The following is a 12,665-nucleotide window of genomic DNA, read 5'->3' as shown; positions in this document are numbered from 1 at the left end:
TTCTAATGGTGTTGCTAGGGAGGTAGGTTAAATAAAATGAATAGAAAAGTACTTCACAAAATGATTGTGTACTATACTCTGAATATAAGGTAGTGCTATCAGCTGGAATTCTACCAATTCTATAACTTTCGTTATAATTTATAGCAAGCATAAAAATATTAGATTCTTGATGCCTTTCCCCAAGAAGGTAAATTGTGTATGAAAATAAGTATTTGCTTTTAATCAACTAGATTCTTCATCTTAAAAAAAAAAATCTATTATTTCCAAAGATAGTCTTCAGTCCGTTGGATAGGATGTACATTTCCAAGTGTTATGTTAAGTATCAATGAAGTGCCCCGGTATCAATTAAGGATTTTGTATGTAAATAAATCTTGTCTTAGAACCTTGGTATTTAGCTTTTACATAACACCTTACCCTTGCCTCCAGCAATTGTATCATCCAAGACTGGTAGTGAAAACATTTCTCTGGGTAATGAAATTACTAGGTATAGTGCATTAACCAATAGCAATTTGTAAGGGATCTTGTAAAACAGAAGGAACAAAAGTGGGCCTCTGGTGTTGTGATTTGCCACTGCAGTGTTCTGCAGTGTTTGGAGGAGAGACTGGTGACTCATTAGATCCGATGGTTGCCTGTGCTATCTGGATTTTTCCCCTTCTACAGCAGGGTTTTTTGTTTGGGGTTTTTTTTTTTTTAATCTTTCACAAATATGGGGGGTGGTTACAGTTTGTGACTATTAGAATTTTGGATTTTTTTTGTTTTTTTGGGTTTTTTTGGCTGCACTGGGTCTTCACTGCTGTGTGTGGGCTTTTCTGTAGTTGCAGTGAGTGGGGGCTATTCATCTTTGCGGTTTGCATGCTTTGCATTGCGGTGGCTTCTTGTTGTGGAGTGCGGGCTTCAATAGTTGCGGTGTGTGGGTTTCAGTAGTTGTGGCTCGCAGGCTTTAGAGCACAGCCTCAGTAGTTGTGGCACACAGGCTTAGTTGCTCCGCGGCATGTGGGATCTTCCTAGACCAGGGATCGAACCCGTGTCCCCTGCATTGGCAGGTGGATTCTTAACCACTGCGCCACCAGGGAAGTCCCCAGAAGCTTGGTTTTAATTGCATTTACTTTTTATCCTTAAAAGAGGAGTCCAACAACTGAAGCCAATTTTAAAAATATAATCGAGTTGATTTCTCTATGAGCGCAGGTACATATAACACATTGTTTTATCGGAAGCAACTGTTTTTAAAGTAAATATCATGCTTTTATTTTTTAAACGATTGAAAGCAACAATAATAGCTGCATATCGTATTAGAAAGGAGTTATTACATAGCACATAAAACTTCATGTAGGATTATATCATATCATGATAGTTTGAATCTTATGGAGATTTGGCATGAGATTAACTTTCAGTATAATCTGACTTGCAGTATCATTTGCTTATAGCAAGTTAAACTGTTTTGGGAGGTTGTTGTCTTAACATTTTTAAAAGCCTACGTTGGGAATTCCTTGGCAGTCCAGTGGCTAGAACTCCACGATTTCACTGCCAAGGGCATGGGTTGAGTCCCTGGTGGGGAACTGAGATCCCGTAAGCCGCTCGCGCAGCCAAAAAAAAAAAAAAGCCTATACTTTTTCACATAGATACATAAGGATTCAGTAGTGAAGCAGAAGATTTTAGTGGGGTATTTTTATTTTCACTCTTTCCATAGATAACAATGAAGGGTGGTTAATGGATACAAATTAGTACGTTGTATGACCATGTCTATCAAACTGCTATATGCTTTGCCCTGTTCAGTAGTTGTCAATATAATATGTCTACCTAATTTATCATTTTTATTTTATTTGTGGGGAGGAAACACTTCCATATTTTTCTTGTAAAACACACGTTGTGTATGATGATGTAGAGGGCAAAACTTGTTTGGATTAAGAGGGTATACAAGAGCAGACAAAGAAACTTGGCTGCTTACAGTAGACTGCTGTAACATCCTGTTGTCTGTCAAGATGCTGGGGAAGTGGTGGGGAGGTATTTATTACTTTAGTGCTTACTTGTTCTTCTGCAGTTGGGGTGCTTTGATGAAAAAGCTTTAGAAGTATATTATCTATATGTGTGTGTGTGTGTGTGTGTGTGTGTGTGTATCCTTATGTCAGTGCTGTGGGAATTGCAAATTTTAATGTTCAAGAAAGCCTAGTACCTTGGACTGATCCTTGGAAGTTTCTCAGTGTTTAACTGTTAAGAGGTTGGAGCCTGAAACTTATGGACCAGGAAAACATATTTTCCAATATCAGAAAATAGTACTTTAGACTTCTTTTCCTGCGACTGCTGGTGATGGGCTGTATCTAAGGTTTATGTTGAAGGAGGAGGAGCAAGTTCCTTTCAGAAACTAAGGCTTTCGTTGCATGGGAACCTTAGCCGGAGAATTGCCTATTGGGCTGTGCTTTCTAAACCCACTTTTGTATTGTTTTTTCCTTTTCCCAAAGTAACCAGTTACAAGATTACTAAGACAGAAAACAGGCCAAAAATTGTAGTGCTTCAAGTGTGAGTCTATGTTTCAGTTATCCAGGAAGTAATTATTCAGTTTGTTCTTTGTAAGTATTTTAGGTTCTCTGGAATCAGATGTCTAAAAGGAGTCTGGTGTATAAGATTTTCTTAAGGATCAACACATGTGAAAGGAAGGGGACGGAAACAGAGTTGGTCTGGGGAAGAAGTGCAAATGCAACACAAGCCCGACAAAGCCTCAGCTGACCAGGTGGGATGATCTGGAGTGAGCATTTATTGCTTGTGACCTCCGCATTGGGCTGATAGGGCTGGGCCTTTCTTTATACCTCCACTTTGCTCAGTCACCTGGTGCAGGTTGCTCTGTGAAGGGTGTGAATGTGGGCAAGGCAGCTCTCTGCATCCCTGAAGGGCTGACAGCTGTTGGCTATCCACTTCCTTGAAGTGGAATCTGAATGTTGCAGCTCTGTGTCTAATAAAATAAAACATATAGTCTTGAGGTAGAGACTATTGTCCTCTGTACCACATAGGATTGTTTAGATGTATACAACAGAAATCAGCCTAGTTAATTGAGGAGGCAGAGTGCAGTGCTTAAAGAGCATAGGCTTTGATGTCAGACTGCCTTGGTTCATAATCCCACCTTTACTGTTTGCTGGTTTTGTGATCTTGGGCAAAGTTACTTACATCTCCATTCTTTAGTTTCCACATTTGTAAAATGGAGATGGTATTAGGGGGTATGAAGTTATTCAGTAACTATTCACTGAGTGCTTTTTTCTTTGCCCAGGCACTGTTTTCTATACCCTCATGAAACTAAGTATTCTAGGGAGTGATACAGATGCTTATACTAACCACAGTAAACAAGTAAATTAAAAAGAACAAATATTCTTTCAGGTAGTTAAAAGTTCTATGAAGAAAAGCAGGGTAAGAGCATCGAGGATGACAATGGGAAGAGAGGGACTATTTCATGAGAGTGAGGAAAAGACATTCTAGGCAGGGCACAGCAAATATAAACGTCTGAATTGAAGCCGAGATTAAAATTTAACATGTTGAAGCATCAAAAATGGACAAAAGTGCCTGGAATTCCTACATTTTATACTTTAAAAACTGGTGTTTTCATAATTTTCTTATTTTATCATGAAAGATGTGTTAAGAGTTGGTTTTTGAATGTATTTGTAACCACTTATCTGAATATCATACAGTGGTGTACAAAAAGCTAAATTACTTGTGACCATCATCATGTTTTTCTCCTCTTAACATTGACTTTTTTTTCCTTCCAGTTTTATACTTACTGACTGTATTCCCCGCAGTGTACATTCATGCCTGTGACTCATTCATTTTGCAACTGGAAGTTTGTACCTCTTCATCTCGCATTTCTTTCCTTCCCCCACCTCTTTCCCCTCTGGCAACCACCTGTTTGTTCTCTGTATCCATGCCTCTGTTTGTGTTTTGTTATGTTTCTTCATTTGTTTTGTTTTTCTTTTGGCTGCGCAGTGCAGCATTCGGGATCTTAGTTCCCCGACCAGGGATGGAACCTGTGCCCCCTTGCAGTGGAAGTGTGGAGTCTTAACCACTGGGCCACCAGGGAAGTCCTGTTTTGTTTTTTAGATTACACATTTAAGTGAACTCATGCAGTATTTGTCCTTTCTGTCTGACTTATTTCACTAAGCATAATTCCCTCTAGGTCCATGTTGTTGAAAATGGCAAGATTTCATTCGTTTTTTACAACTGGGAAATATTCCATTATATTTGTATACCACATCTTCTTTACCTATTCATCTATTGATGGGCATTTAGGTTGCTTCCATATCTTGGCTGTTGTAAACACTGACTTTTTATTTTATTTTATTTATTTATTATTTATTTATTTATTTATTTGCGGTAGGCGGGCCTCTCACTGCTGTGGCCTCTCCCGTTGCGGAGCACAGGCTCCGGATGCGCAGGCTCAGCGGCCATGGCTCACGGGCCCAGCTGCTCCACAGCATGTGGGATCTTCCCGGACAGGGGCACGAACCCGTATCCCCTGCATTGGCAGGCGGACTCTCTACCACTGCACCACCAGGGAAGCCCAACACTGACTTTTTAAAAATTAGAATCATCTTGATTTGTTATAAGAATATTAATCAGATGAATGGAAATTTGTGGATCTGGTGAAAAGCATATTTAAGTGAATTTATAGAATTATCACTTAGGCTCTTGGTTCACTTATTAGTTTGATATCACTGTTCCTAACGCCTGCTGCCTTTGGCATAGATTAAACAATATATGCCTAAAAATAAAGTTTAAAACTGTAGAATCATCAGTTTCCTATGGTGGCTAGGATTATCCAGCTGAGTGATAAATTCACAAGGCAGCGGAATCATGAACAAACTCATTTGATTTCCACTAATTATTGCTCATACATTTGGAGGCTCTTGTTGTTGTTTAAAAGGGAAAATATGTAAACACCTATTTTTAAAAATCAGAACAGATACTATTATTGCCTCATGAACATTCTAGAACACCTTCATGAACCCTAGGAGATTTAAAGCATCTGTAAGAAAGTTCTACTGTATACTCTAATGCCTCCTCATCTTTCAAGTTTCAGCTTAGCCTCCTCTAAGTCACTCTTGTCCTGCCCAAGTCAAGGTTAGATGCCTCTTCTAAATCACTCTGCACTGCTCTATGAGAGCACATTTGTTACCCTATTGTAACTATTCTTACTCCACTGTATTTTCAGTCTATGATACAGCACCTGGCATATCACTGATGCTTAAAATAAAATCTTAGTTTTAGAAAATAAAGTTATGGTAAAATACACATAATGGCTAAGAAAAAAACTAGCCACTTGACTAGATTTGGTTCATATAACAAGAAGATAAGAATATGTTAGGTTCTTTTTAGAAATATAGGCAATATTAGCTTGTACTAACAGAATAAAGTTAGTAGTCATCAGTAATACTTTTCTGTTAGGCTTACTGTTAGGTGCTTCACAACAATCCCAGTAGATTTTACAGGTGAAATGAGTCTCAAAAGGTTGAAAGAATTTGATTTGCTCAAGGGCACAATTTACAATTTCAGACTTCATTTGTCTGACTCAAAGCCTTGGTCTCTGTTTCTCAATAAAAAGAAAGTAGCCAGAACAGATGAAAGTGGTACTCTTCAGAACTTACTCATATGATATTTAGAATACAGTTTTTAATTTTGTTCGCTCTGTTTTAAAAGAAACATTGATATCGTGAAATACTTCCGGAAGAGGGTAGCCTCAGGGGAGAAAGATCTGAAAAAGGCTATCCTTTGAGGGACAGTTGACACCAAAGAGAATTCCTCCGGGAGGGAAGATACTGTGTGTGGCTACAGTAGTTGGAAGAAACGGCCAGAGGGTAGAGGTTGGGGAAGTAGATTTAGGCTGGATACAAAACAACTCTCTAAGAGGCGATTTCTGAAAATAGAATGGCTTTTTCAAAACTGAAGCCCTGTTTAAATGGTAGGTATTACAGATGAATTTTTTGTGAGCATTTTACATCTCACAGGGAACATTTTGACAAACTGTAATTTAATCATAGCCCCAGGGTAGGTGGTACTTGTGTTTTTCAAATGAAGATATTAAGAGATTTTGATTTGTCCAAGATCTCCTGCAGTGTGTCACTGGTAGAATCAGTATATTTCCTAAGCCTGCTGACTCAATATTTCATGATATTTCCACTTTAATAGGCAGATGATCATGTATCATAGGAAATACCCATATTTGGGGAAGAAGTTAGACTGTATTATTATAAAGTTCTCTTTTGACTTTGAAAATCTTTGATTTTCTGGAGATTAAAATTTGACCTCCTTTGCTTGTTTAGTACTTCTTTGAAGACTTTGCCCAACCCATTTCCCAAATAAATGCTTATCTTTAAACTTTGTTTTTTCCCGTTATCTAAGTAGTTTCTAGAAAAACTTTCATCTTTTTATATTCTAATCTTTTGCAGTCCCATTCCTACTTACTCAACAGTTCCCTTCTGCATCTTTAGGAGGCTGGAAAATCCTAATAAAACAGTTTCCCCTTTTCTTTACTTCCTCCCTCAACTGCCCTTCCTCCAATTTTCCTACTGACACCAAAATCCTTGTCTCCTTTACATTGACATTTGTGACTGTAATATCAGATTTATTATTATTTTTCCATGATTTCTAAGGACTTATACACTAACTTCATCTTTATCAATAAATGACCAAAGTGATGATAGTCTCTACCTTATCACTGATACCATCTTTAAGGTGTTGGTACTTTTCTTGCTCCTTTGATCATATTCTTCTCACTTGGAAGGTCTCCCATATCGCCATGTGGTTGATTTTGGGGTTTTTTAACATCTTTATTGGAGTATAATTGCTTTACGATGTTGTGTTAGCTTCTGCTGTATAACAAAGTGAATCGCCATATGGTTTTGATCTTTAATTGTTTTTACTCTTGCTTGTTTCTTTAATCACTCTTTAATTCTTCTCTGTTATCCCTGTACACCGTCCTGCTTCTGAAGGCACTAAGTGTATCAAACCAGAATTCCACTGTTAATGACTTTATTGTTACACGCCCTTCCCGAATTCTTTGATACCTTGGTTAATGGATTACAATTGTATTCCAAGGAGTGTAGGGTTCTGTAGCCATCCTTCAGTGACTCCAGAAAGACTGAAAAACACCACTGTACCCTGCCTGAATTAATACCTAAACCTCAGGGTTTGATTTTCCTCTCTTTCTGTATTCTTTCTATTTGGACTCAACTCAGCCTTGAAACTTACTTTCCAGTTCTTACCAGTTCCCCTAACTCATCCCCATTGCTTTACACTTTTCCCACATCTGAATCAATTTCTCCTTTTCTCCCAATGTGTTGTCATTTTGAACACTTAAGTAATTTTGTCTTATGGTACAGTTGTTTAAAACCAGTGAAATCTCCTTTTATTCATAGTCTTTATTCCCTAAGTTTAACACAGTACCTTTTCCTTGGTAGGAGCTCAGTAAACATTTAATAAATTGAATCCATTTGTTACCAGTTAAGTTGTATGGACCCCTGCTCGGGCCCTAGCCCACTGAGGCCCTCTGCCGCCACAGAGAAGGTTTTTTTCCATTCGGGTTCCAGCAGCCAAAAAATGAAACCAAAGCAGAAATTGAAGCAACAGAAGCTTTATTCAATGGCCAGAGAATGGATAAGTGGGAACTTAGTTCACAAATCAAGCTCTCGCCTTAATGGCAAGACGGATTTGCTTTTAAGGAATAAAGACAATGGGGGGAAGGAGTGAGACTAATGATGGGGATGCATATGCATTAGTTTTCTGGGAAAGAGGCAGGCTTTCCTGGAAATGGGATGCCACCACTTTTCTGTCCTTTTTTGGTCAGTGACTTCCAGTCACGGCTGCCAGTAGGTGTGTCATTTAGTACACCAATGTAGTAAAATCAGTGTAGAAAGAGACTCGGGGTCTCTTGGAGTTAAGATTCATCGCCATCTTGGTTTCAGCTGGTTCTGTCCGGTTTTTGTTTTTCTCTTCCTATAGCTTCCTTTCTTTGTGTCCAGACCCTGTGATGAAAGATATATGTTAGTTCCTATTCCAAGGAGGGGTTGGTGGGTTTTGAGCAAGGGTCTGGTGACAACTCTGGTAACACATTGACACTCACCCCATAACTAATTCCGGAGCTTTTCAACTTCTCTTCATGCCTGCATCCCTTCCCCTACTTAACGTTAGATTGGTTAAACATCATTATTCTCATAACAGTTCTCCCTCAATCTTCGGTTATTTCCTATTGTTTGTAGGATAAAGTCCAGTAGGCATTCATTTCAAGACGCACAAATTAGTCTCCCTTATCCTTATTTCTCACTGTTGCCATAACATAAACCTTTTATTCCAGTCAGGCTGTTAACTGTTCCTGAAATTTTTATTTCCCTTCTTTTGTTCTCGTTATTTCCCCACCTGAAATGCCTTTTGCTCTCCTTCTTTTCCTATGCTAATTATACCTGACCTTCAAGATGTTTTCCCCAAACATTCTAATCGTTGAACTTTTAGTAAATAAGTGTGTATTATTTGATACTTTATTACATATTGATCTGTGACCTTTACTTTATGGTTGTTTGGAGACATTATTTAGCTTTTTAAATGTACATATATTTTATCTTCTTTATTAAATTGTCAGTAATAAGTTAGACCAGCAGTTACATAGAAACATTCTACTTTGGGGTCTGTAACCAGTTTTCTATTTGGACTTGAATAGTTCATTGTTTGGGTTTTTCAGATTGCACATCTCTAAAGTAAAGAAGTTGAACTGAATTTCTTACACTATTCTGTGTTCTGCTAAAAAAAGAAAAAAGGGAAAAATGATCCCAGAAATATTTTAAAGGTAGATTTTACATTTAAACATTTTTTAAATGTAAGATACAACTTGTTAGATGATAAAAAAATAAAGCAGAGAAGGAGGGGAGGTATTTTAAATAGATGGGCAGATAGGCAGAGAAGCCTCTCAGAGAAGGGGACATTTGAGGAAAGACCTGAAGGAGGTATATAGAAGCTGACATCTGGCAGAAGAGTACTCCAGACAGCGGGAACAACATGTACAAAGACCCTGAGGCAGAATGTGTATGTGCTTTGAGTAATGGCAAAGAGTTCAGTGTTTATGCAGCCTGATTAAGGGGAAGAGTCGTTAGAGAGGAGGTCAGAGAAATAATGGGAGGGCAAGATGTTGTCAGGCTAGATAAGAGGTTGGAAAGAATTCACAGTCTGTTACATTCCATGGGGTATTTTCTATTGAATATCTTGCATACGGATATATAATTCTGAGTTTTAATAACTGTAGACTATCCAAGAATGAGGTACTTTTAACCAAATCTTAAGAATTTTATATTTTACTTTGAAGAAGTGGTAATAACTCAAGAATACACCAAAGTTCACTCACTACCTATATTGGTTCTTTTGCTTTAAAGTTTGTAATTATAACTTAATTCTTTTTTTTTTTTTTTTTTTTTACCATAGGTAAGTTAACATGATGGATTTCTCCAAGCTACCCAAAATACGTGATGAAGATAAAGAAAGCACGTTTGGTTATGTGCATGGGGTCTCAGGACCTGGTAAGTAATACATAATAATCTCAATAGTAAAAATTCCTAATATCAATTAATGTCTTTTCAAGATGTTTTAGGCAGAAATACACAAGTTTCTGTTCACCTACATAAATTCTGTCTTTAAAAGATTTCATAGCTGCTGTAAGACTGAGGTAATACCTCCATCATAAGGGCTACTGTAACATTTATTATCTAAATTTGATAATTATTGAGGTACTAATTTGTGATATCCTGTTTATTATATAAATGTATAGTTGGTGTTATATGTCTTAATTTTTTTGTTAAGCGTGAGGTTAAAAAACTATAAAGTTTATGGGTTTTAGTATGTGATACCTAGATGTCTGTTAATTGGATTTGAATTTTAATAATTGCTTTTAAAGCATTTCTCAGAAATATCAACCTTGGCTCTTTGCATGTATAAATCTTTCTGAATGGTTATTCAGATATCACATAACTAGCTACCTGTAGGAAAATAGTCTTATGACATGATAATGAGAATGGAAAGCAGTTTATGTTTGTTCTGCCCACACTTGGGGTACTGCATTTTAAATAATAAATTTTGTTCTAGTATTCATTTTATTATTCCACACTTCTATTGCAAAATGTGGTTCATAGTTTCCATAGGTAAAGCTGCTCATTGATTTGTATCTTTAGTGCCATGGAAATTCATTTTTCCTTATATCTTTTTACAAATTCATGTTGTAGTCTTTTTCTTGTTCTAATCACAGAAGAGGTGATGACACTTTTTGGTGTTAATACAAAGAAAACACTGTCAGTCACTGTGCCTGTTTCTCCCTAAGAAGCTTCTACCACTTAGAAATTGGTGTTTGAGCTTGAACTTATTAGCAGATAATATATTTCACTGTTTTCAATCTCTTTTGCCATTCGGAGAAACAATTTTTCCCCTTGAGGATCGTAAGGTCTTCAGGAAAGACAGGCTATACACAAGAACTCTTAGGGAAAAGGCAAAAGAACACTATCAAAAGAGTTTAGGTAAAAATATTTTTCTGAAACTTGTAGTTAACTGCTCTTGGAACCTATTTATAATTTTTAAGTACTTAATGAGGTAGTAGAAAAATGGCATACTTTTGTTTATGAAATATGATTTCAAACGTTAGTGATCTCTGGTATTTTGGTGCATCTTAACTATTCTTATATATAGGTTCAGAGGTAAGTATTTAAAAAATTAATAAATTTCCATTGTTCAATGTTAAATAAATATTAACATCTTAATAGTTTTCACTCGAATATTACCTAATTCATAGATCTAATTAATTTTATCAGAAGGCTAAATATTAAAAGAGACTTATTCCATTGAGGCCTGCGCAGGTCCCAACCTATCTGTGGTTTGGGGTTGCTATCCGCCTCATAAAGCACAGTAGAGGCTTTGTCTTCTGGGAAGACAGAAGTCGTCTTCTCCTGAAAAGGCCTCTTACATAGCTGGCTTTGGCATCTTCCAGGAATAGGAGGGCAGGGATTGAGGCCTCATGAGTCTGGTAGAGAGACAGATAGAGGTAGATGTAGAGAGGTTGAGGTTAGAGAGAGAAGACAGTGGTTATAACCAGAAAGTTCAGAGTGGGATGTTGTTACTTCCATAACTTGTCACTGTTAACTCAGCCTGGGCTTCATGACAGTCATAGAAGTGGATTCCTTAATTAAAAAAAAAAGACTTATTTCTACATATCTGAAAATGTACAACATTCCCCTCATTCCAGAAAAGTAGTTTTTGCTTACTAGACAACATGATCAGGACTCCTCTGGTGGTGCAGTGGTTAAAAATGCGCCTGCCAATGCAGGGGACACAGGTTCCATCCCTGGTCCCGGAAGATCCCACATGCAACTAAGCAACTAAGCCCTTGCACCACAACTACTGAGCCCGCGCCCCAGAGCCCACGAGCTACAACTGCTGAGCCCGTGTGCCGCGACTACTGAAGCCTGCATGCCCTAGAGCCTGTGCTCTGCAACAAAGACAGGCCACCGCAAAGAGAAACCTGCGCACCGCAACGAAGAGTAGCCCCTGCTCACCGCAACTAGAGAAAGCCCGCGCACAGCAATGAAGACCCAACTCAGCCATAAATAAACAAACAAACAAATAAATAAACCAAAATAATAAGTGTAAATTCTAGTTCAGTATTTATAAGAAATAGGGATTTTTAATTAGGATTTCACCCAGTGGTGGTGACTGATTATAAACGTCCTATGGGATATGAAATAAACATCCTATGGGATATGAAATAAACATCCTATGGGATATGAAAAAAATCTTTGATGCAAATGGGAGGTTTTCTAGATAGATCTGTCATTAGCTTATCAAGAGTCTTTGTTCCAGAAGAGTTTTAAGAACCACTGGTATAAAGTGTTAGAAAGTAAAGATGTTGTTTTATATAATAATTCTCAAAGCGATGGTGACAACACAGCAAACTGATAATTGTGTGGCATTCTATCATGCAACTAGCTAAAGCTCTTGTTCTCATTTTAGTTTTAAAGGTTTTTTTTATTACTCTTGTTCCAAAACCCATCATTCCATATATTATAGCAACCTAGGTTGATCAAAACTTGCCTCAATGCTACTAAGTAAGAGTTTGTCATATAGAACTTCAAAATGAATATAGTTTTCATGTATATTATGTAAATAAGTAATCTTTAGCCTAACAAATTTTATTGTTTACCCCAACTATGTCATATGCTAAAAATGTCTCTTTTTTTTTTTTTTTGGCTGCGTTGGGTCTTCATTGCTGCGTGCGGGCTTCCTCTAGTTGCAGCGAGCGGGGGCTACTCTTTGTTGTGGTGCACAGGCTTCTCATTGCAGTGGCTTCTCCTGGTGCAGAGCACGGGCTCTAGGTGCACAGGCTTCAGTAGTTGCAGCACGTGGGCTCTAGAGTGCAGGCTCAGTAGTTGTGGCGTACGGGCTTAGTTGCTCCATGGCATGTGGGATCTTCCCAGACCAGGGATCGAACCTGTGTCCCCTGCATTGGCAGGCGGGTTCTTAAACACTGCGCCACCAGGGAAGTCCCTAAAAATGTGTCTTTTGATCAACAAAACGAAAAGACAACATATGGAATGGAAGAAAATATTTGCAGATGATGTGACTGACAAAGGGTTAATGTCCAAAATATACAAACAGCTCATGCAACT

General features: G+C 37.8%; 1 protein-coding gene across 3 annotated transcripts in view; it reads left to right on the top strand.

The window, feature by feature from the left end:
- The window catches only part of ATP6V1A (ATPase H+ transporting V1 subunit A), a 55,593-nt gene that overhangs the window by 15,879 nt on the left and 27,049 nt on the right, over nucleotides 1-12,665 (top strand). For 2 of the 3 annotated variants that reach the window (XM_004272049.4, XM_049710318.1), the window contains exon 2: nucleotides 9,442-9,536. In XM_004272049.4, coding sequence (XP_004272097.1) covers nucleotides 9,452-9,536 — 85 coding nt within the window. In that variant the 5' untranslated portion in view covers nucleotides 9,442-9,451. Of the gene's footprint in view, nucleotides 1-2,605; nucleotides 2,726-9,441; nucleotides 9,537-12,665 lie in introns of those variants that run through there. The other variant, XM_033432142.2, reaches the window with a different exon arrangement.

Source organism: Orcinus orca, chromosome 5 (assembly GCF_937001465.1).
Source record: "Orcinus orca chromosome 5, mOrcOrc1.1, whole genome shotgun sequence".
NCBI lineage: Eukaryota > Metazoa > Chordata > Mammalia > Artiodactyla > Delphinidae > Orcinus > Orcinus orca.
This window is presented reverse-complemented; position numbering and strand designations above follow the sequence as displayed.